At 43.5% G+C, this 23,323-nt stretch overlaps 1 protein-coding gene across 4 annotated transcripts in view; it reads left to right on the top strand.

The window, feature by feature from the left end:
* The first annotated feature begins 17,263 nt into the window (after nt 1–17,263).
* The window catches only part of TBCCD1 (TBCC domain containing 1), a 124,192-nt gene continuing 118,132 nt past the window's right edge, over nt 17,264–23,323 (top strand). For all 4 annotated transcript variants that reach the window (XR_016313840.1, XM_089684711.1, XM_089684709.1 and 1 more), the window contains exon 1: nt 17,264–17,708. Coding sequence is in view for 3 of the 4 variants with exons in the window: in XM_089684711.1 (XP_089540837.1) it covers nt 17,373–17,708 (336 nt within the window). In the remaining variant the exon portion in view is untranslated. The remainder of the gene's footprint in view (nt 17,709–23,323) is intronic.

Genomic DNA, 23,323 nt, shown 5'->3' with positions numbered 1-23,323 from the left:
ACTGTGTGGGAACTGACTGATACCTGACAACACCAGTGACACTAATACAGTGATCAGTAATAATACTATACACTGTCATGGTACAAATGACATTGGCTGGGAGGAGGTTAACATCTCGTGGTGCTAAAGGAGTCAAGTGTGTACCTAACAACTGGTAATGTGTATATTATGTGCTGTTTATACTGCTACTTTTACTAAAAATCTATTTGTTCCATCTTCCTGCTGTGCAGGGAGAAGAACCAAAAAAATCATTCACTCTGTACAGAGCCCTGTGTTGTTTGTCAACACAGGGCTCAGGGCTATGATTGGGCTCAGCTTCTCAGAAGGTCCCAGCCATGAATCATTGGCCTGGACCTGCTGACAAAATCCTGCTGAGTCTAATCAGAGCAGGAGTCAGAGGGGGTGTGCACTGAACGTGGAAGAAGGGAGGATGTACAGGTACAGTATGTCGTCATGCCTGTAGGAGCCGCCTGTCCACAATACAATTCAGGCAGGCAGTCCTAAAGTGGTTAACCTTAGTCAAAGTTACACAGTTTATTTATATCTACAGTTACCATTACCTGCATAGGCAGTTTTTTTGGTAAAGGTGAACTAACCCTTTAAGTTAGCCAAGCATCTGAATTCCTGGAAGGCCCAGTAGTCTCTCTTTGAATTTCATCATGAACTATTACATGGGTTTTGGGAATGTTAAGGTAGATGCACTTTTTTCAAAGTATCTAACCCCTGTAATGAGCACCCCATTCTGCCCAAATCATTGTCTATCTCTCTCTCTTGAACCTTTCTCTCTGCTCCAGGTAGCACAGAACTCTGCTCATATCATGACCCCTGCCAACCAGTTGTTTATTCCTCTTCAGCCCTGACTCGGGGTGCTTCAACAGTCACACAATGCCAATTCTGCTGCTCACCATGGTATTCCTAAGATCACTTCTCTTCTGTCTTGTGCTGTCTGGTGGCCATCACTCTGCTAGGACTAAGTCTTCTGCTACGTGCTTACAACTACCTGTTCCCAATTGTTCTTGGACATACCCTTCAATGGATTTTAATGCTGATCTGCCTCTCTCAGAGAGAAAGACTGTTATCTGAGTAAAGTTAAACCACTTTAGTAACTTGGCCATTTCGTGGCCTCTCGGACAGGCAAACCAGATGAGCCTCTTTCCTCCTGTAGGCAGAGTTTGCATGTAACATTTGGATGTACTCCTTCTCTGCATTGTCACCCTTCTTTATGTTTATGGCTTCATTCTCAGGTCCCACTTCTTTTCATCTCACAGTTCCCATTTTCCAGAGATGAGCAAGCACGTGGACTATTTTTCTGCCAATTGGAAATATGTGCAAAAAATCTTAGTATTGTCTTTTTATTATTACTCTCTGGTATCCTCTTCCTTTATAGTTAATTTGATGAAAATTGAGTGTATTAATTGATATAATCTTGCATTTATGTTGAGAATTGATTGGTACAAATTGATTATCTCTTGATTTTATTGCGTTTTTAGTTTGATCTAATTTAAAATGTATTATTTTTATATTTTATTCTAATTTTTATTATATTATATATTATATGTGATATGATTGACTATGTTTTGTTAATTAATGGTCATGAATTCATGTTGGCCACTAGATGGCCCCTTGAATGCCATGTAGGGTTTTATTGTGTTCATTGTAATTAATTTGGAATATTCACCTTATATAATTATTATATATGTATATATATATATATATACACATACTTAATTTGGTTTTAGCATTACATCTGATCTATATTTAGGATTAAAAATCTACTTAGGGTACGGTTTTGCCCCTGTTCCCATGTCTCCTCCCTGGATCCGGGGTTGAGTTTGAGTCTCTATTTTCAGAGCAAGGCTTGGTTTTGCTCCCAAGTATGGATGTGAAAGAGAGGCTTGGTCGCGATGAGTTCACTTCTTAGTCGTATGACCTCTCCTACTTCCGGATACGGGTTTATTCCCAGCCATGCCACTAAAATGGAGGGAGGATTATTCCAAATTGAGTGTTATGTACCGCCCGCCGGTATCTCTAGTGAACCACAGAATGGGATTCCCCAGGGCGCGGAGTCTAAGCCCCAGTCTGCTTATTCACCAGAGCCCCTGATGATGGGGATGGACTTGGAGCAGAACTGAGACCAGGTCGCGGCCCCTGGGTACGCCCAACTGAGGTAGAGAGGACCGCCGGAGGTATGTACAGGAGGAGAGCCTGATGTGAAGAGACTGGCAGGCCCTGGACAGTGGCGACTGGATCCGAGCGGGATGGGTGGATGCCAGTATAGAGTATAGCGGGGTCAGACAAGCCAGGTCGGTTAACAGCAGAGGCAGAACGGTACAAGGCAGCAGGCAGAGAGTAACCGGGTCATGAGCAAAAGGTTCGGCAACAGGAGGTCAAATAATTCAGGGGCAGGCAGAAGAGTAGTCAGGGACGAGCCAGGGGTCAGAGCAGGAGACGGTCAACGGATCAGGGTCAGGCAGGATCGGCAACTAGCAATCTCTCAGGACACAGGATAACAAGAACAGCAGGAAAGACCATACGGCAATTTGAGTATTGCCAGAGCCTGTTTAAATAGTGCGCCCTGTGCACTCATTGGTGCCAGGCACGCATCCGTGAGCGCGAGTGCGCGGCCGCCCAGGTCCTAGCGCCCGCAGGCTAGTGCGCCTAGACAGAACGCGCATGCGCAGACTCACGCGCCGTGGTAACTCCCGGAGTCCCTGACATTGAGGCTTGGTTGTAGCATATATAAATGCAATGGCGAAGAGCAGTCTCTTAGCCCCGGAAGATGTCTGGCATGACAAAATGCGCCGGGCAGAGCCTCCCTTGTGACGTCATAGTGTAAGAATCACCCTTTCTACTGTCCCTTGCTGTTTGATGATTTATGATCGCTATATAGTTCATGATGCTTGTAAGTGCATTTCTGTTTGCTCAGTAAATGGTTTTTTAACTATCTGCACTATGAGAGGCACATTTTTTATTTTTATATGAGTGTAAGTCAACCTCACGAGATTGGGACGGTTTGAGAAGCTTCTGATGAAATATGTGATTTGAGTTATACGAGTCTGGATGGAAGTATTCATAATAGGCATTTGTTGACCCCCTATAGTCAAGGGGTCAAAGGATCTGGTAAGCCTACAATTTGTCATCACAGTGGTGCAGTATTCCCGTTGGTGTCTATAACGGCATGAAGATTTTCAGCTATTCATCAAAAAACAAGAGGACTCTTCTATATACCCTATAAGAACTGCTCCACATATGTTAATCTTATTTCCACTACAATTTCTGGCATTGGTTCACTATTGAGCACCATTTTTTCAGATTTTTATTGGATATGTAATATTTGTACATCATTTGTGCCTTTTTTTTTTTTTTTTAGTTTATGTTTCCCTTAGAGCGGGTGTCGGCAACCCGCGGCTCCAGAGCCGCATGCGGCTCTTTTTCACCTTGGCTGCGGCTCCGGAGCACACTGCCCACCAGGTGACAGGCAATAGGGCAGCAATGGGCAAACTACGGCCCGACGGACCTTTTAATCTGGCCTGCGGAGCTAGGCTCCCACTAGGCTCCTCTCACAGTCCGCCCTGAAGATCGGTGTAGCATGAAAATCTGTCTCCTATGAGGATCTGTCCCCCTCGACGTATCTGCGCATGTGCCGGAGATCGCCGATCGGCTGCTAATGCCTGAAACTGGCACATGCGCAGATACGTCGAGGGGGACAGATCCTCATAGGAGACAGATTTTCATGCTACACCGGAACGGCGTGGGAACACTGCGAGAGGAACGCGCGGAGCAAAGGTAAGTGAATTGACACAGGGGGGACTTGGGGACTTAATATGGGGGATGAATTACTATATGGGGGATGAATTACTATGGGGGATGAATTACTATGGGGGATGAATTACTATATGGGGGATTAATTACTATATGGGGGATGAATTACTATGGGGGATGAATTACTATATGGGGGATGAATTACTATGGGGGATGAATTACTATATGGGGGATGAATTACTATGGGGGATGAATTACTATATGGGGGATGAATTACTATATGGGGGATTAATTACTATATGGGGGATGAATTACTATGGGGGATGAATTACTATGGGGGATGAATTACTATATGGGGGATTAATTACTATAGGGGATGAATTACTATGGGGGATGAATTACTATATGGGGGATTAATTACTATAGGGGATGAATTACTATATGGGGGATGAATTACTATATGGGGGATTAATTACTATGGGGGATGAATTACTATATGGGGGATGTATTTTCAGTTTTAAAAATGTGGCTCTCAAAATAAATTTCAATCGTGGTTTTGGCGAGATTTGGCTCAGTTGAAAAAAAAGGTTGCCCACCACTGACCTAAGGCTATGATTGTGATTATGACAATACACTGTGGCCCTGATTAACCCTTTGCTTACTGGGCCCTTAAACCCCCTTCATGACCAGAGCGCTTTTTGCAATATATGCAGTGTCGGATTTGTTTTAAATGTTGCAATGGTTTTGCGGCTCCCAGTCTTTTTTTCCCTCTCGGAAACGGGTCCAAGTGGCTCTTTATGTCTTAAAGGTTGCAGACCCCTGCCTTAGAGCAACACTAGAGATTTATTTGTATCTGTGATTCAGAGAGGATATCCTCTTGGTGTGTTTGCAGCTTTGTACACAATTAGGTTTGGGTATTTGCACCGTTTTTGATTTATTCTAATTGGAAATATGTGCACAACAACCTTGCGCATGCCTCAGGCTCCTCAATGATGTCTGCTGACAGACAACACGCAACTACTCCCGCCTTTAAGGTTGGTGAATTGGCAGGGATATCCACCTGCCATATCTCTTTCAGGTCAATTCTCAGAACCTAGCCCCAAGATTCCCTGGACCATTCAAAACAGAACATCCCTGTTTGCTACCATATGAAACTTCCTCCCTCCATGAGGATACGCAACTCCTTCCATGTTTCCTTAAAGAAACCAGTCAACATGGATACCATTGTCCCCTCTAAACCTCCAGTTACTGTCAATAGTCAGGAAGAGTAGATGTTTCCATCTCCTTAATCTTGATAAACCTGTTCCTTTGGGAATGAGAGAAGATTATATGATTTCTGTCCCTCTCTCACCGCAGCCCCACCACTCTCCCCCTGGCTTGTATGTCCAGCTGCTCTACAACGTTCCTTCTGATCCTATTGACTGAGAGTTCAGACCCCTTGGGCTGGGTCTTTGTTGTTTTTTTTTTATAATTTAAATATTTATTGATTTTCATTTTAAATACTTTTCAACATCATGATATACAAACTTATATATATATCTATACACCATAGTATCCAACATTTCTACTTTATTTACTTTATTCCAAATTTCCCCCCCCCTCCTCCACCCTCACCCAAATCCCATCTTCCTGCTTTTCCTATTCTCTACATCATTTTATCTCAGCAAGTGCAGTTTTCCTATTATTTTCTTTAATCTTTCCTATATTTCATGTATAACTTAGCTTTTTCCCAATTCTCCCATTTCCTATTATAAATCTCCATCCTATCTTCCTGGACATGGCACAACCTTTCCATCTTTTTAATCTGCTCAACCCCTTCTATCCAGTCTTCTACCCTCGGGGCTTCTATTTGCTTCCAAAACCTGGGTATCAGAGCTTTTTCAGCGTTAATGTAGCACCATATCCCTGATTTTTTATATTTATTGACTGATATGTCCATGTTATGCAAAATACACACTTCTGGGTCTAATCCAATATCTATTTCTGTTATTTTTCTTATCAATTGGGTTATTGTTTTCCAGAATACCTGAATTTTTGGGCAGCCCCACCATATGTGATATGTTGTACCTATTTCACCACATCCCCTCCAACACCACGGTGAACTCTCTTTACACATCTTATTTTCAACAGTTGGTGTAATGTGCCATCTTGTCAAACACTTATAGTTCATCTCTACCTCTCTCATAGAAATGTTTTCGTGGGTTAATCTATATATTCTCCTCTGCTTCTCCTCATCTATCACACTTCCCATGTCAGTTTCCCATTTTATTATATATGTTGGCTTTGTATTTATATCTAGTTCTGTGAGTATTTTATATACCTTAGCAATCCCGTGTTTCCCATCACCTTGTGTACCCAAAACCTTTTCAAACAAGTTCCAGTTGTCTCTTGTCCAGTTTCACCAACAGAGACCGTGGGGCGGAGCCTGAGTATGGCGGCGGAGGAGAGCTCAATGTAGGAGCTCTCGGACGGAGCTCCGTGTCCTGACCTCCCTAGGTCCCCTGTGATCCCCCCGAGACATGTGGATAGTCTGGTGACTTGCCTCTTACCCTGGCCTGGCGGCTCCCCGGGACGGAAAGTGGAGGTGTGCGGGGGGAGTGAGGAGAGTGGCTGGTGAATAGCGGTGAGAGAGCGGTTGGATGCTGGGAAGTCGGCGCGAGCACGTGACCGGCCGCAAAGCACTCCTGGGAGTTCGGGAAGCCGGCCGGCCGGCGTTCTGCGGTGAGAGAGCAGAACGGATCTGTCGGCTGGGGATCGGTGCATTCTCCCTCTATTCCCCTGAGACCCCCAGGGCATAAAGCAAGCTAAGAAGATATCCACTGAGCCCTGGTCAATAGAAGATTAAAGAGCCTCTGAAGGGTCCCCCCCCCCTCCCTCCTTGAACAAAGACCCTATGTGACCTGAAGGAGAGAGCACTCAGCGGGGCCACTGGATGAAATAAACGAGGAGGGTGAGTGACTTTAAGTTGAAACCTTCTATACCCTAACTGTGATGCATTACATGGCTCCCAAAAGGGTAGCAGGGGGTAAGTGAAAGGGGGGACCCCCGGCAACTGCAAAAAAGGTGGAAAAGATTTGAGGACAGAACAGCCCAAAAAGACCAGCCGGGGAATAGTGCAGAGACTAGTATACAAGAACTTTGATTCTCTCCCCCCCAAATCCATGAATTTTATAATAGAAGAACAAAGAATAAAAGTTACAGAGAAAATGAAAAATAAAAGTGTAAAAGGAAGTGGGCTTAAAGGGTCCCAGACTGGTACAATTAAAAAATATACCTCCCAAGGAAACGTAACCCCAGAAAGATCCCAGAATAGGTCTGAAAGAGGAGAAGTTGATCTCAGCATGGAAAATAGCCCAAGAGTATCACTAGGCCTGGACACCAGCAATCAGCAAGCATTAGGAAATACAGAGACGGAAAAAGATTTACAAATACCTAATAAAAAAGAAATGGCAGAAATGTTTAAAGATCTGGAGAAAACAATAAAACAAGAAATGGTAAATATCCGAAGTGACCTGGGACACCTGCTGGTGAGAGTTGAGGAAACGGAGGAGAAAGTTAAAAATCAGACCCAGGCTATCTCTGAGCTTGAAAAAGTAATAATTAGCATAGGGAAAGCCCAAGAAAAATTGAAATATAAAGCTGAGATACAAGAAAATAGAGACAGGAGGAGAAACGTCATGATACGTGGGGTCCCAGAGAACTCTAAGGGAGAAAACCTGCAAGAAGTGGTTTGTAAAATATTAAATATTATAACAGACAGCACTGAAATGGAAAAGACTAAAATAGAAGGAATTTTCAGAAAAGGAAACATCCAGAGATATCTGGGGAAAGAAAGCCCGAGAGACATCATAGTTAAATTTTATGAGTTTCGAGATAAAGAAAAAATTTGGAAGAAGATAAAAGGGAAACCAGCTATTAAGTATGAAGGTGGCGATATACAGATATATGCGGACTTGGCCCCAGAGACTCTGTGGAGAAGGAGAACTTTGAGGCCCCTATTGGAAAGGTTAAAAGAATATAATGTGCAATACAGATGGGGGTCTCCTGAATGTTTAATAGGATGGAAAAATGGGGTTACGGCGCACCTCAGGTTCCCAGAAGATCTGAAACATTTTTGTGACAGTTTAAAAATACAAAGAATGGAAATTCCAGGCTGGGAAGAAGATCAATGGGAATTTAGAATGAAGAGAAAAGAGGATTGGCAACTTGTGGGGGGGAGGGGGCGGGGGGAGAGGGGGAGGGGGAGAGAGGTGGTGGAGGAAAGATAAGGCTGTTTTTTTTTTTTTTTTTTTTTTTTTTTTTTGCTCTTTCCTCTACACTGGTCAGCCCTCACCCTACTGCCCCTGCCTTATGGTGCTGGAGATGAACTTAGGAGGGACCAGGGGAGCTATGAGGAGGCCGGACAAGGGGAAGGTCGTCCATGCCCAGAGTTTTTAGCCCAAGGACTAGATCAAAAGTGGAAGTTTCTTCCATAAATGATCAATAGGCAAAAGATGGGCCTAAAAAGAGGGGGGGGGGGAGGGGGGTGGGGGGGAGGGGGAAAGCTGGGGGGGGTGGGCAAGTGGGGAGGGGGGGTATTTTTTCCTGCAAAAAAAAAAAAAAAAAAGATACAAAAGCAAGTGAGAAGGGAGAAGAAGGGGAAGAGAAGATTTATGGAAGATGGAGGAGATTCAGTTTATAACATATAACGTAAATGGGTTGAACTCCCCTGGGAAAAGATTTAGACTGTTTAAAGAATTACATCATAGAGCAGCCTCAGTAGTATTCCTACAGGAGACACATCTTGAGATAGAATCGAACGTTAGGCTGAGATCCAGAAATCACCCAACATGGTATTATGCTGATTCCCCGGTTAAAAGAGCGAAGGGTGTTGCAATAGGTATGGCAAAGAATACTAGGTTTGAGCTGGAAGATAGAATGACAGACCCAGAGGGGAGATTCTTGTTCTTAAAGGGAAAACTACAGGAGATCGAATGTACACTGGCCAATATTTATTGTCCTAATAAAAGTCCAGAGATATATCTGAAAAAAGTGCTGAGGAAGTTGATGGACTTTAAAAAAGGCTGTTTGATTCTCGCAGGGGATTTTAATTTTTGTATGGACCCACAAAAAGATGCTACCTCCCATGTACAGAGAGAAGGAAGTAGGGCTCTGAAACTCTTGAAGAAAGAACTACATATAAGTCAATTAGTAGATGCCTGGAGAATTACACACATGCAAGATAGAGATTATACCTTTTTTTCAAACATGCATAAGAGGTATTCAAGATTAGACCACATATTAATAGAACATCAATTAATTGACCACCTAGTTCAAATTGAAATAGAGACAATCTCTTTATCGGATCACGCCCCAGTTAGAATGAAATTGGAATGGGGGAAGGGGAAAACAGGAGGGCTGCGTTGGAAACTGAATGAGACACTATTAGTAGAAAACGAAATAGCCCAGAAAATAGGGGAAGAGATTGAACGGTATTTCCAGGAAAACGAGACAGGTGATGTGTCCATAGCTACAGTGTGGGAATCTCATAAGGCATACATAAGAGGAATATTGATAGCGATTGGGGCAAGAAAGAAAAAAGAAAGAAGAGAGAAAATGAGCAGACTCTTAGAAGAAATAAGTATGCTAGAACAACAACATAAGAATAGAATAATAAAGGAAATAGAGTTGAAGTTAAAAAAAAAGAAAGAAGAATTGGAAGGTGTAATAGAAGAGGAGAGGAGAAAAGCATATAATAGGGTTTTGAGTGAGAGATATAGATGGGGAGAAAGACCGGGAAAATACTTTATGAGGGCCCTAAGGAAAAAGAAAAATAGAAATTATATAGAAAAAATAAAAGATGTTAAGGGGAACCTGAAACACTCAAATAGAGAAATCACCAAAGTTTTTATGGAATATTATAGAGATCTGTATAATATAAATCCCCTGCGGGAATCTGAAAACATAGAAAGTGAGAAGAATCAAAAGAGAAAGAAATATCTAGAGAAGGCTGGGTTACTAAAATTAAGCGAAGCCCAAATGAACTCCCTGGATGCAGATATCTCACAAGAGGAAATAAAATTAGCTCTGAAGGGTACAGTGTCTGGGAAAAGTCCAGGACCAGATGGTTATACTGTGAGATATTATAAAAAATATAGTGAAATCTTAGTACCAAAACTTAGAAAATATATGAATGCATTAGGTGGAGAGATGGAAATAAGAAAAGAATCGCTACAAGCTCAAATGGTGCTTATCCAAAAAGAGGGAAAAGATGCTACACAGTGTTCGAACTATAGACCTATTTCATTATTAAACACTGACACTAAGCTATATGCAAAGGTCTTGGCAAATAGATTGAAAGAGCTAATGCCGGAATGGATACATCAGGACCAGGTGGGCTTCGTTCCCGGGAGGGAGGGTAGAGATAATGGGTTACGATCATTGATGCTGATCCAAAAAAGTAAAAAGGGAAAAGAACCGGTGATTCTACTCTCTATAGACGCTGAAAAAGCGTTTGATAGAGTGAACTGGAGATTCATGATGGATACGTTGGAAGTCATGGGAATCGGGCCCACGATGAGAGAGTGGATAGGAAAGTTGTATAGATACCCCTCTGCAGTTGTTGTGGTGAACGGTGAGAGGTCAGAACCCATTGAGATGTCAAACGGTACAAGACAGGGATGTCCACTGTCCCCATTGTTGTATGTTGTATTACTAGAACCACTTCTGTCAACACTACGGCTAAATAGAGATATAAAGGGAATTCAGATAGGGGACACGGAACATAAAGTCGCCGCTTTTGCTGACGACTTGCTGTTCTATGTGAGAAACCCCAGGATGACACTGCCAAACCTAATGAAGCTATTGAAGGAATATGGAGAATTGTCAAATTTGAAGATTAATCCAACAAAAACGGAGATTCTAAATATAAATATTTCAAAAAATGAAAAAGAAAAAATACAAAAGGAATTTCCCTTTAAATGGAAAGATAGAGATATAAAATACTTAGGAGTAAATCTCACAGCTTCATATAAACACCTTTACAAATTAAACTATATTTCACTGATTAATGAGATTAGAGAGGAGCTAAAAATATTGCAAGAGGGAACTCCGACATTGATAGGTCGTATTAACCTAGTAAAAATGATAATAGTACCAAAAATCATGTATAGATATCAAATGATACCAATTAAACTCCCAGAGACCTTTTTTAAGTTAATTAAGAAACTGATAACAAAATACATATGGAGGAATAAAAAACCAAGATTGTCATATGAGTTGTTGAGTAGGAGGAAAGAAAGAGGTGGTTTAGGGCTTCCAGACTTTAAAAGATACTACAAAGCTGTAATATTGGCAAGAACTATAGATTGGACACAGAACTATAAAAAAAGTTGGGTGAGGATAGAGAATGAACTTAGTGGAACAGATTTGGGTAAGGCGATATGGATACCAACACAGTATAGGGGCTTAAATGATAATGTAAATACATACACATTGAATGTTTTAAAAATTTGGGATAATTTACACAAAAGTTTGAAATGGTCTTTTAATTCAACACTGATTTCACTAAAAAACACGGAGTTTTTCCCCCCTGGTAGAGAAGAAATAGGAGGTAGGTGGTTTAAAAAGGAAGAGGTTCAATTAAGAGATATTTTGGTGGGGGATAAAATAGGATCATTTGTGGAATTGAAAAAAAAAGAGGGTGAGATTTTCACTAAATTAGATAAGTGGCGGTATTTTCAATTGAGGAGTTTTGTTGGGTCTTTGTTGTTAAGAAGTGTGTCTACTGCATCTGCCTAAACTTCTCTGCCTTGATTGGATGATGACTGTCCCTTGCCTGGATGGGTGTGCTCTTGAATGAGGCCTGCCCTGAACTTTGCTTGGATAATAGACTCACTGCCTGCTCCTGTATATTACACCTACCTTAAACCACTTTGCACCTTGAAGACACCAGATATGGTAAATAAATTCTCTATCTGTAGTTGCTGGGGAGCATCCAAGTTCTTCAAATATCACCATGTCTTAAGTTCTGGGTTGGCATACACTTACCAGTAAGCATACTAGCCTTAAGGGAAATGTGGCTGCTATAGATGAATCTGTGCTGATGTCTTGTTATTTTCGTGCAACCAGAAAACCTTACATAAAAAGGGTGGCTGGGTCACTGACAATGGCAGACACTGTCAGTGACAGCAATCACCACAAACAGCCTAACGGGAAATAAACAGGGGATCCTAACACAGCCAGCATGCTGCCTACTCACATAACAATAAAGTGGGTCATCAGGGGCAAGTACACTGAAGTACCATGGTTCTGGTCCTGGGGATGGCTCTGCAATTGATACTGCAGATGTGATCTTTGGAGAGACACCTAGACCAATGTCCCATGGTTGGAACAGCAAAACAAACATTCTACTACAGGAACACAGAGAGAGCCTTCATTGTGAGATCACCAATGTTTCAAAACATGGGGAAAGCCTGTGCTAAATGAGAGACTGCCAATGTTTAATATCTGGCACAACAGCAGAGCTAAACGAAAATATCCAATCTTCTTAAAAACACTTGTGGAACCAAACCCTCCTATCCTTTACAACCAAGGAAGCTGCCATCTTTGCCTTTGTTTGACCTGCAGTTGCCATGGTGCTGCATGTGATCAGCTATGAAACTAGCCCTTTGTTGGCTTGACAGTTCAGTTGAGAGCTAACATAAGCACCCTAGTAACAGTTAATAATTTAACCACTTCCCACCAAACGGGCGCATAAATGCAGCCTCACGGTGGGTGGGCTCGAACGCTGAGCGTATGTGTGTCCCTCAGTAAAGACTTTGCTAGGCTTAGAGTGTGCTCCCTGCATGCTCCCAGCACAATAAGGAGGAGGTACTGGAAAGCTCTAAATGTATACTTGCGATCAGGGGCTTTCTGATCAGGTGACTGCCAATCTGAATTCCCATCTCCACCTCCCGGCATTTAGATCCTGCTAAAGTTCCAGGAGGCGGTGTCAGGTAGGGGTTAAGGCAGGGCTCAACAAATTCCAGGCGTCAGGTCGCCATGGCGACTAAAAATCACATCCTGGGCTTTCGTCAGTTCCCACCACGAGCTCGCACAGGGGACAGTTGCCAGGCAGAGGCAAGAGTGCACCACTGTAGAAGGAGATGGGTGGAGTCAGAGCGCGGCAGTTTTGACATCATCTTCCTGCGATGTTTCTCTCTCGGTGTGTGTGAAAAAGAGGAGGCAGCAGCAGGAGAGACACCGAAGGAGCGGCGGGGGGAAGAATAGATGCAAATTCCCCGCTGTACACCAGACATAGGGGCCTCCCCGAGACACAGAGAAAGTAATGAGGGGCTCAGGTGCTGATGGGACGCCACTACCGGGGAATAGAATAAGTGTGCTGGATGGGAAGGGGGGGGATTGGAGGCACAAATGTGCTAGATGGTGGTGGGGGGGGTTGGTTTGGAGGTATAGATGTGCTAGATGGTGGGGTATTGGAAGCATATGTGTGCTGGATGAGGGGGAAGGGGGGGGGGGGTAGTTGAGTCAAGTATGCTGGAAGGGTCAATTGGAGGCACAGATGTGCTGGATTCAGGAGGGGGGAGCTCAGAACAGTAATGGAGGGACTGAGGTCAGTAATGGGGGGCTCAGGACAGTATTGGGAAGGCTCAGAACAGTTAAGGGGGGAGCTCAGGACAGTAACGTTGGGACTGAAGTCAGTAATGGATTTGTGAAGAGGCGATAGCTGTGTGGGTGGGGGGATTTGTGAAAATTGGTGAGAGGGCAATTGGCATAATAATGAATTTCCTCCATAACAGGTTTTTACTGTCATTCTTTCCAGCTGTCACACTATAACCCTGACATAATGGCGTTACGTCAAGGTTATTGGCTGGCCGCTCTGCTGTAAGTTAGGGTTAGGGAGAGCAAATTACTTGCCTTGCCCTGGGCGCTGACAATCCATGCTACACTAAAAAAAACTAGCTCCTAACTTTTTAGCTGGCTCCTAGATTAAAAGCAAATTTGTCAAGCCGTGAAGTGTTTCTCAATCTTTTTTTCAGTCAAGGCACCCTTTAAAATTCTGCACAATTTCAAGGTGCCCCATTCTAAGATGTTAAAAAAAATATATATATATATTTACGTATTGCAACAACATCCACGCATGTAGAACACCCAATATTTGAGGTGATTTATTCTTCCAAAGAAAATACACCATTGCCCGACATCCTCCTTATCAAACAATGATGGAATGGTGTACAATGAAAACCTGTGGCTTTGTGTAACGAAAAGGCATGCTGGCTTGAATACAATTTTTTGTAAATGTTTAGGCATTTTGCCAAGGCACCCCTGAAGAAATCTCGGTACCCGGAATGAAAAAGGCCAATTTAAGGCAATGCCTTTAATTTAAAGTGGAGTTCCACCTGAAAAAAAAAAAAAAAAAGTCTGCAGCTAGAAAAATTGTAGCTGCTGACTCTTAAAATACAACCACTTACCTGTCCCTTGGTCCAGCGGTGGTAATTACACCGCTGGTTTCACCGGCCGTCTTCTCTCACTGGCGCCGGGATCTTCAGTGTGGTCACCCGGCTGTGATAGCTTGCGGCTTCACATCCGGGTGCCCACTGGGCATGCGCAAGAAGTGCTGCGCTTTGTGAATGGCCCCATAGTCTTCTGGAACCTGTCACATGTTGCATAAGACTACGGGGAGGGAGGGGAGGACAACTTCCGCTTCTGATCGCCTAGGCAATCGCGGCGGAAGTGGGAGCGAGTAACTGTCAAATTTGGGTACCTTACCTGCTTCCCCCAGTTCCCCAAAGGTGCCAATCCTTAATGGGGAGCAGGGGAACAAAGGCTTAAAGCGGAACTTCTCCTTTTGGGTGGAGCTCTGCTTTAACTGTTTTCAGAAAGTTACATTAGCGGTTTTAGTTACGTTTTAAGCAGGCTAGTAACGGTAGGGGTTATGGCCCCTAATTTTTCTGTAGGCGGCAGTATATAAAATGGATCTTCACCTCTCTTTTTTTTTTAACCCCTGCTTACCTTGTTGCTGGTTTTCCACAATTTAGATACCTAGTGGATCCAGCATTTTCTTGTCAAGATCCTCTTCTATGCAGCCGCTGCCCCGGTCCCATGCTGCCATGTATGTGCGTGATGTGATTGGGAGGCTACCAGCTCTTCTGTGTCTTTCCAATGATGCTCTGCTGGGCCTGCCCCTCTTCCTTCGTGAATTAAAGACTAGGCCTCCTGGGATATGTGACATGCATATCCTAGGAGGCACAGCCAGCACAGTACATGACATTCACCTAGGAGGTGGGACTGAACATTTTTCAGTAAAAAAAAGAAAAGGTGATAATATATCAGAGTAGTGGAAGGGTGGAGAGTGGGGACTTTTGATTATTTTGGGGGTGAAGATCTGCTTTAAATCAGTAATAAACCAATAATACAATGTATTATATTGCATCTTACCAATTCTTAGATGTGGTGGCTACATTGATTGGCTTTTTAAAAGGAAAAGTTCACCTTTGGAACATGTTCCATCTGTTTTTAGGGTGGAACTTGTAACATGTTGCCATAGCCGCACCCCCCCGACAGATAGTACGGGAAACTTCTCCCCATACTGAAAACAGCGCAGCTGTGTGGGGCTCCACCCATTCACAGTGTTCTGTGAATGAGTGCCTACTAGTCCCAACAGCCTTGGTGGCTGTCAGCTTGTAGCTTTCATTGAACTACCATGGTGCTGTGGAGCACCGTGGTAGTTCATGGATTCTTCCTGTCAGTACATCTGCTTGACTGTACATCCTGTATGGCAAGCAGATTTTCTGACAGGTCTGCAGGAGACCTGCATGGCACCAGCAATCTACTGATCAGTGGTGCAATGCACTCCAGGCTCCTGCAGACAGAAATAATAAATGCACATTGTTTTACCTGCAAAAATATGTACATTTATTATTTTTGTAAAAAAGGTGAACTTATCCTGTAAAGCTTTTTTCTCATTTATTTTCACCTTATGATCCTGTTTGTTAATTTTGAAATTCTCTTAAACACATTCTGCCCAGCCACTGTATAAATATGGCGGCAGGACGGCACAGCTGGGCAAAACCACGTTTTAAAACGTGTGTTTTGTAAACAGGTAGGGGGCGCGAGCGAGGCGCGCTGCCGCCCTACCTGTCCCGCCGATCACAGCCGCGGATGTCAGTTGCCAGGTCACAGCCGGTTGTTACCGGCTATGTCCCGGCGATCGGCGGCAATCGCTGACAGAGAGCACAGCTGCAGTAGCTGTGCTTTCTGTCAGTTCCTTGACAGCTCCAGGACAAGCTGATCGGGACAGAAGAGTTTCTCTCTCCTGATCAGCAGTGTCCCGTGCAGTACACACCCCCGCCCCCTAGTAAAACACTCCCCTCACACAGTTAACCCATTCCCTGAAAAATAAACTTAACCCCTTCCTCCCCAGTGCCATTAGTAGGTCAGTGTTTTTTTTTGCACTGATCACTGTATTGGTGTCACTGGGGATGTCAGTGACCCCAAGTCAGTACCCGCCAATGTCAGAATGTCCGCCGCAGTCCCGCCATAGGTCGCTGATCGCCGCCATAAGTCGCTGATCGCCGCCATTATTAGTATAAAAAAACCTAAAAATCCCAGTATCTTTCCCGCCATTTGTAAACGCTATAACTTTCATGTAAACCAATTAATTTACACGTATTGGGTTTTTTTTTTTTAGCAAAGACATGTCGCAGAATGCATTTTGGCAGAAATTTATGACTAAATTTGATTTTTTAATTTTTTTTTACTGGACATGTTTTATAGCAAAAAGTCCAAAATATTGGTTTTTTTCCTCAAAATTGTTAGCCTTTTTTTTATAGCGCAAAAAATAAAAACCGCACAGGCGATCAAATACCACTGAAAGAAAGCTCAATTTGTGGGAAAAAAAGGATGTAAATTTCATTTATGTACCGTATTGCATGATCGCGCAATTGTCCATTAAACTAGCGCAGCGCAGTATAGCAAAAAAAAAAATGGCGTAAATTCCATTATCTATACTATAGTTTGTAGACGCTATAACTTTCACACAAAGCAATCAATATACACTTACTGGGATTTTTTTTACCAAAAACATGTAGCAGAATACATTTTGGCCTAAATTTATAACCAACTTTGAGTTTACTATATATTTTTTATAGCTGAGAGTAAAAAATATTGTTTTTCTTCAAACTTTTTGGCCTTTTTTTTGTTTATAGCGTGAAAAATAAAAAGCGCACAGGTGATCAAATACCACCGAAAGAAAGCTCTATTTGTGTGAAAAAAAGGACGTAAATTTCGTTTGGGTACAGCATTGCATGACCGCGCAATTAGTTCAGCGCCGAGTAGCAAAAAGAGGCCTGGTCAGGAAGGGGGGTAAATCCTCAGGAGGTCAAGTGGTTAACAAAATTTCCACATTCTTCAGTCAGCCACTGAGCAGACAAGTTCAGTACTGGCGGAAGATGGCAATTGGCTGTAACGTTTGGACTCCTCGTGTCCCCATCACTTCCGTGTCTTCCTGCCCTCCGCCCACATGGTGGCGTCTCCTAGGTTTCGCGTCACCTCCAGTTGGAGTTGTGTCCGGAGTGCGACAAGCATTGGCAGCTGCCGGGTCCTGGAGGACAGGTACACGGATACCCGCCATGGATACCCACCGGGTACAGATGTGGGCGAGGGTGGACCCGTTTCTAATCGGAGTCTTGCAGTTTCCTCCGCCGGCTAAATTCAACCTGCATTACCTGAGGAAGATGGCAACGTACGTACGGACTCGGTCAGTGGATGGCTGCTTCCCGCGCCTCTGCTGGACTATGTGGCGGCACATCGCCTGCGGGAAGCTGCAGCTGCTGGAGGACGTGGCGTGGCTCTATTTCGAGGCGTTCCACAGCCTGTCCGAGCGCAGCGCGCCAAAGAGCCTGGAGTGGGCTGAGGCGGCGTCCAGCTGCAAGTCGGTGGAAGAATACGAGAGAGTCAGGAGTAAGGTGACTGCTAGTAGTGCGCAGTGCTCTACCCCATCCTTCTATGGAGGCCCAATGGGTCTGAATGTATGTCTTCCCCAGAGGCAGCAGGCTCTGCACTTGTGTACATAGGAGGGCAGAGAGCTGCTCCTCCTCATACACATTGGCTGGCCTGCACCCTCAGAAGAGAAGTATGACCAAAGCTGTTCTTGTGGGTCACAGGAGGGCAGAGAGCTGCTCCTCACACATTGGCTGGCCTGCACCCTCAGAAGAGAAGTATGACCAAAGCTGTTCTTGTGGGTCACAGGAGGGCAGAGAGCTGCTCCTCACACACATTGGCTGGCCTGCACCCTCAGAAGAGAAGTATGACTAAAGCTGTTCTTGTGGGTCACAGGAGGGTAGAGAGCTGCTCCTCACACATTGGCTGGCCTGCACCCTCAGAAGAGAAGTATGACCAAAGCTGTTCTTGTGGGTCACAGGAGTATGTTGGCTTTTAGCCGCCATTCACACTGTGGCACGGGCATACGCAACAATGGCGATCATTCTTCTGTATGGTGTGTGTACGCATCAATGTAGCATGTCTTTCTGAAAGTGTGCAGGTGTGTTTTTCTTTGCTCCATAGACTTCAGTAGGAACTCATGTACCCACATTTTTCATGCATTTTTGTCAGTTTTGTGTATAAAATACAGTCTCCTTCAACAGAATAACAAAGCACTTGTAGACCGCAGTACGTAGATATATACGTCAGCACTGGTATACCTGGATGATGTCTGCAGCTCCAGGGATCATCCCAGTATTGGTTTTTCAGCAGCCAGTTCTGCTTTTTTAACCACTTGCCCTCCTGAGGATTTACCGCCCTTCCTGGCCAGGGCGTTTTTTGCGTTACTTTGACAATTGTACAGTCATGCAACGCTGCACCCAAATGAAATTTAGGCCCTTTTTTCCCCACGAATAGAGCTTTCTTTCAGTGGTATTTGATCGCCTGTGCTTTTTTTTTTTTTTTTTTTGTGCTATAAAAAAAACCCCCAACAATTTTGAGAAAAATAACTATATTTTTGACATTATGCTATCAAACATGTCCAGTAAAAAAATGTAACCGCCTCCCACCAGCCATATAGTCCAATGACGGATGCAAGGTGGTTCTCTCGTTCTGGGAGGACGTCATATGACGTCCTCCCATTCTTACCGCGCATGCACGGCTCCGGGAGTGCGTGGTGATTGGCGGTGCGCTGTGTCCCTTGGACACAGTGGATCACCGACCCACGGAAAGAGCTGAAGATGTCGGCTCGGTCGTGTGGTCAGCTGTGTCCGATCACAGCTGATCGCATGTAAACAGGGAAATGTCGGTTATCAGCATTTCTCTCCTCACGAGCTGTCACTGTGACAGCTTGTGAGGAGAGCCGGTAATCGGCATTCCTCGGAGGGGACATGTTCCCTGATGATCAGTGTAGCCCCAGCAGTGCCAGCTCTCAGTGCTCATCCATGCCACCTGCCAGTGCCACATGAATGCCACTTATCAGTGCCCATCTGAGCTGCCTTTCAGTGCCACCTATTAATGTCAGTGATGCCTGTCACTGCCCATCACTGCAGCCTATCAGTGCCCATCACTGCAGCCTCATTAGCGCACATCAGTGAAGGAGAAAAATCACTTATTTACAAAATTTTATAACAAAAACCTAAGAAAACTTTATTTCAAAATTTTCAGTGGTTTTTGGTTTGCTTAAGAAAAAATAAAAAACCAGGAGGTGATTAAATACCACCAAAAGAAAGCTGTATCTGTCACAAAAAAATTATAAAAATTTCATATGGGTAGTGTTGCATGACCGCGCAATTGTCATTCAAAGTGTGACAGCGCTGAAAGCTGGAAATTGGCCTGGGCAGGAAGGGGATATAAGTGCCCTGTAGGCTAGTGGTTAAAAAAAAATCAAATTTCTTCATAAATTTAGGACAAAACGTATTCTGCTACGTGTCTTTGCTAAAAATAAAATCATTATATATGTAAATTAATTGGTTAACGTGAACGTTTTAGCATTTACAAATGGCAGTATATTTACTGGGATTTGTTTTGTTCTTACAGGTAATGGCGGCGATCAGCAACTTATAGTGGGACTGCGGCGGACATTCTGACAGTGGGGGGAACTCACTTGGTGTCACTGACATCCCCAGTGACACCAATACAGTGATCAGTGCTAGAAAACAAAAAGCACTAACACTGTACTAATGGTACTGGGCACGAAGGGGTTAACATGATGGGCGATCAAAGGGTTCACTGTGTGCTGGGAGTGTTTTACTAGGGGGGCGGTGTCAGTGTGCTTGACTGTAAGCACACTTGTTTGGATGGTTGTGCTGTGCACAGCCATCCAGAGTAGTGTGCTTGAGCTGACAGGGAGAACGGTTAGTAAACAAAACAGTTCTCATCCCTGTCGGAAATCACCAGCCGCGGGTGAGTAATCACCGGCCGTGACCCGGTGATTGGCGGCTGCGAAATTTCTCCTACCCGGAAATGCAAAATCACGCATATATACGTGATTTTGAAAAAATGCTGCGCTACTTGAAACAATGGTATAAACCATTATATAACCAAAAAACAAAGTGAAGAAATAAATATATATTAGAAGAAAAAATATTAATATTGAAATAAAATTATAAATATATGACTATATATATATATATATATATATATATATATATATATATATATATATATATATATAAAAACGTGTGTGTAAGTGTGTGTGTGTAAAATAAACTGTGGTTTTTTATATACAGTGAGAAACAGAAGTATTTGAACACCCTGCGATTTTGCAAATTCTCCCACTTAAACATCATGGAGGAGTCTGAAATTCACATTGTAGGTGCATTCCCACTCTGAGAGACAGAATTTAAAAACAAAATTCAGGAAATCACATTGTATGATTTTTAAAGAATTTATTTGTCTTGCACTGCTGAACATAAGTATTTGAACACCTGAGAAAATCAGTGTTAATATTTGCTACAGAAGCCTTTGTTTGCAATTACAGAGGTCAAACGTTTCCTGTAGTTCTTGACCAGGTTTGCACACACTGCAACGGGGATTTTGGCCCACTCCTTTACACCGATCTCCTCTAGATCTGTCAGGTTTCGGGGCTGTCGCTGAGCAACATGCAATTTCAGCTCCCTCCAAAGATGTTCTATTGGATTTAGGTCTGGAGACTGGCTAGGCCACTCCAGAACCTTGATATGCTTCTTACGGAGCCACTCCTTGGTTATCCTGGCTGTGTGCTTCGGGTCGTTGTCATGTTGGAAGACCCAGCCACGACCCATCTTCAATGCTCTGACTGAGGGAAGGAGGTTGTTGCTCAAAATCTCACAATAAATGGCCCCATTCATCCTCTCCTTAATACAGTGCAGTTGTCCTGTCCCCTTTGCAGAAAAGCACCCCTAAAGCATGATGTTACCACCCCCATGCTTCACAGTAGGGATGGTGTTCTTGGGATGCAACTCATCCTTTTTCCTCCAAACACGACGAGTGAAGTTTAGACCAAAAAGTTCTACTTTGTTCTCATCTGACCACATGACTTTCTCCCATGCCTCCTCTGGATCATCCAGATGGTCATTGGCAAACCTCAGACAGGCCTGGACATGTGATGAGCAGGGGAACCTTCCGTGCAATGCATGATTTGAAACCATGACGGCGTAGTGTTCTACCAACAGTGACCTTTGAAACTGTGGTCCCAGCTCTCTTCATGTCATTGACCAGCTTCTCCCTTGTAGTTCTGGGCTGATTCCTCACCTTTCTTATCAGTGATACCCCACGAGGTGAGATCTTGCATGGAGCCCCAGTCCGAGGGAGACTGACAGTCGTCTTTAGCCCCTTCCATTTTATAACCATTGCTCCAACAGTTGATCTATTTTCACCAAGCTGCTTGGCAATTGCCCCGTAGCCCTTTCCAGCCTTGTGGAGGTCCACAATTTTGTCTCTGGTGTCTTTTGACAGCTCTTTGGTCTTGCCCATGGTAGTAGTTGGCGTCTGACTGACTGCGGGGTGGACAGGTGTCTTTAAAGAGCTCAGACAGGTGCTACTAAGTTAGATTAATGAGTGGAGTAGAGGTGGACTTTTTAAAGGCACAGTAACAGGTCTTTGAGAGCCAGAATTCTTGCTGTTTCTTAGGTGTTCAAATACTTCTGTTCAGCAGTGCAAGACAAATAAATTCTTTAAAAATCATACAATGTGATTTCCTGAATTTTTTTTTAAATTCTGTCTCTGAGTAGGAATGCACCTACAATATGAATTTCAGACCCTTCCATGATTTCTAAGTGGGAGAACTTGCAAAATCACAGGGTGTTCAAATACTTCTGTTCCTCACTGTATATAAGTATGAATCAAAGTCATTCAAAAAATGAAGTTCAATCAATACAGAGTTCATTCAGTGAACCCTCCTTTAGATAATGAAAAATATGTGCATCTGTAATCAATTTCCGCGCAAAGACATCCTCCACCATATATCTGCTCACCTAACGCAATGTGACCTCACATTATACAATGTTATGGTCTAAGATCAGCTTGCTGAATGAAGACTCCAAAGTAAGCTCCCTCCTCATAAGCGTCTTCGTATCGGCCGCATTCCTCATTAAAAAGAACTTGACATAGTGCTTTATCCTTTTTAAACATTTATTCATCAATTAAAACATGAAATACACTCACGTTCCGGAGGTGTATTTTGCACCAGGTATGATGAAATTCCAGTGATGTACTGATTAAACACAAGATGGCAGTATCATCTCAGTAGCAGAGTCCTGTACAAGCTCAAAACAGACACCATCCGTTATATAATGCAAGGCAAAGCACGGGCCCACTTAATGAATGCTGTTGCCTGCTGTAATGTCATTTCAAGAGCCATTTGTAGAGTACTACAAGACGCTATCCCAATGAATGGCAACGTTGTGATGTCATCCGCACTAGCTGACGCGTTTCGTCACTAATCATGTGACTTTATCAAGGGGATACAATTGAACCGTCGGACAATCAATTTATGTAGTAAACCGGTGCCATTTTGTTGTGGACTGCCCTAGCACATGGTGGAAAAGCCAGTCGGCGCCATTTTATTAAAAATAATTTTATGCTAATGTTCTTTTTCGTTTTATTATTGTTAGTGGGTGGCTTTCCAGCTTGCTTAATGAGCATCACGTATGAATTGTACTGAGGACTGTGGATGGTGAATGGGTGTGCAGATGACGTCACGACATTGCCATTCATTGGGATAGCGGCTTGTAGTACTCTACAAACGGCTCTTGAAACGACTTTACAGCAGGCAATAGCATTCATTAAGTGGGCCCGTGCTTTGCCTTGCATTATATTATATGGATGGTGTCTGTTTTGAGCTTGTACAGGACTCTGCTACTGAGATGATACTGCCATCTTGTGTTTAATCAGTACATCACTGGATCTTCATCATACCTGGTGCAAATACACCTCCGGAACGTGAGTGTATTTCATATGTTTTAATTGATGAATAAAAGTTTAAAAGGATAAAGTACTATGTCGAGTTCTTTTTAATGAGAAATATGGCTGATACAAAGACGCTTATCAGGAGAAAACTTACTTTGGAGTCTTCATTCAGCAAGCTGATCTTCTGAGTCCATATGGGACCAAACGTGCA

The sequence above is a fragment of the Staurois parvus genome, unplaced genomic scaffold (genome assembly GCF_062004578.1).
Source record: "Staurois parvus isolate SC_StPar_1 unplaced genomic scaffold, SC_StPar_1.0 ptg000353l, whole genome shotgun sequence".
NCBI lineage: Eukaryota > Metazoa > Chordata > Amphibia > Anura > Ranidae > Staurois > Staurois parvus.
The sequence above is the reverse complement of the archived record's forward strand: the minus strand, read 5'-3'. Positions and strand labels throughout refer to the sequence as shown.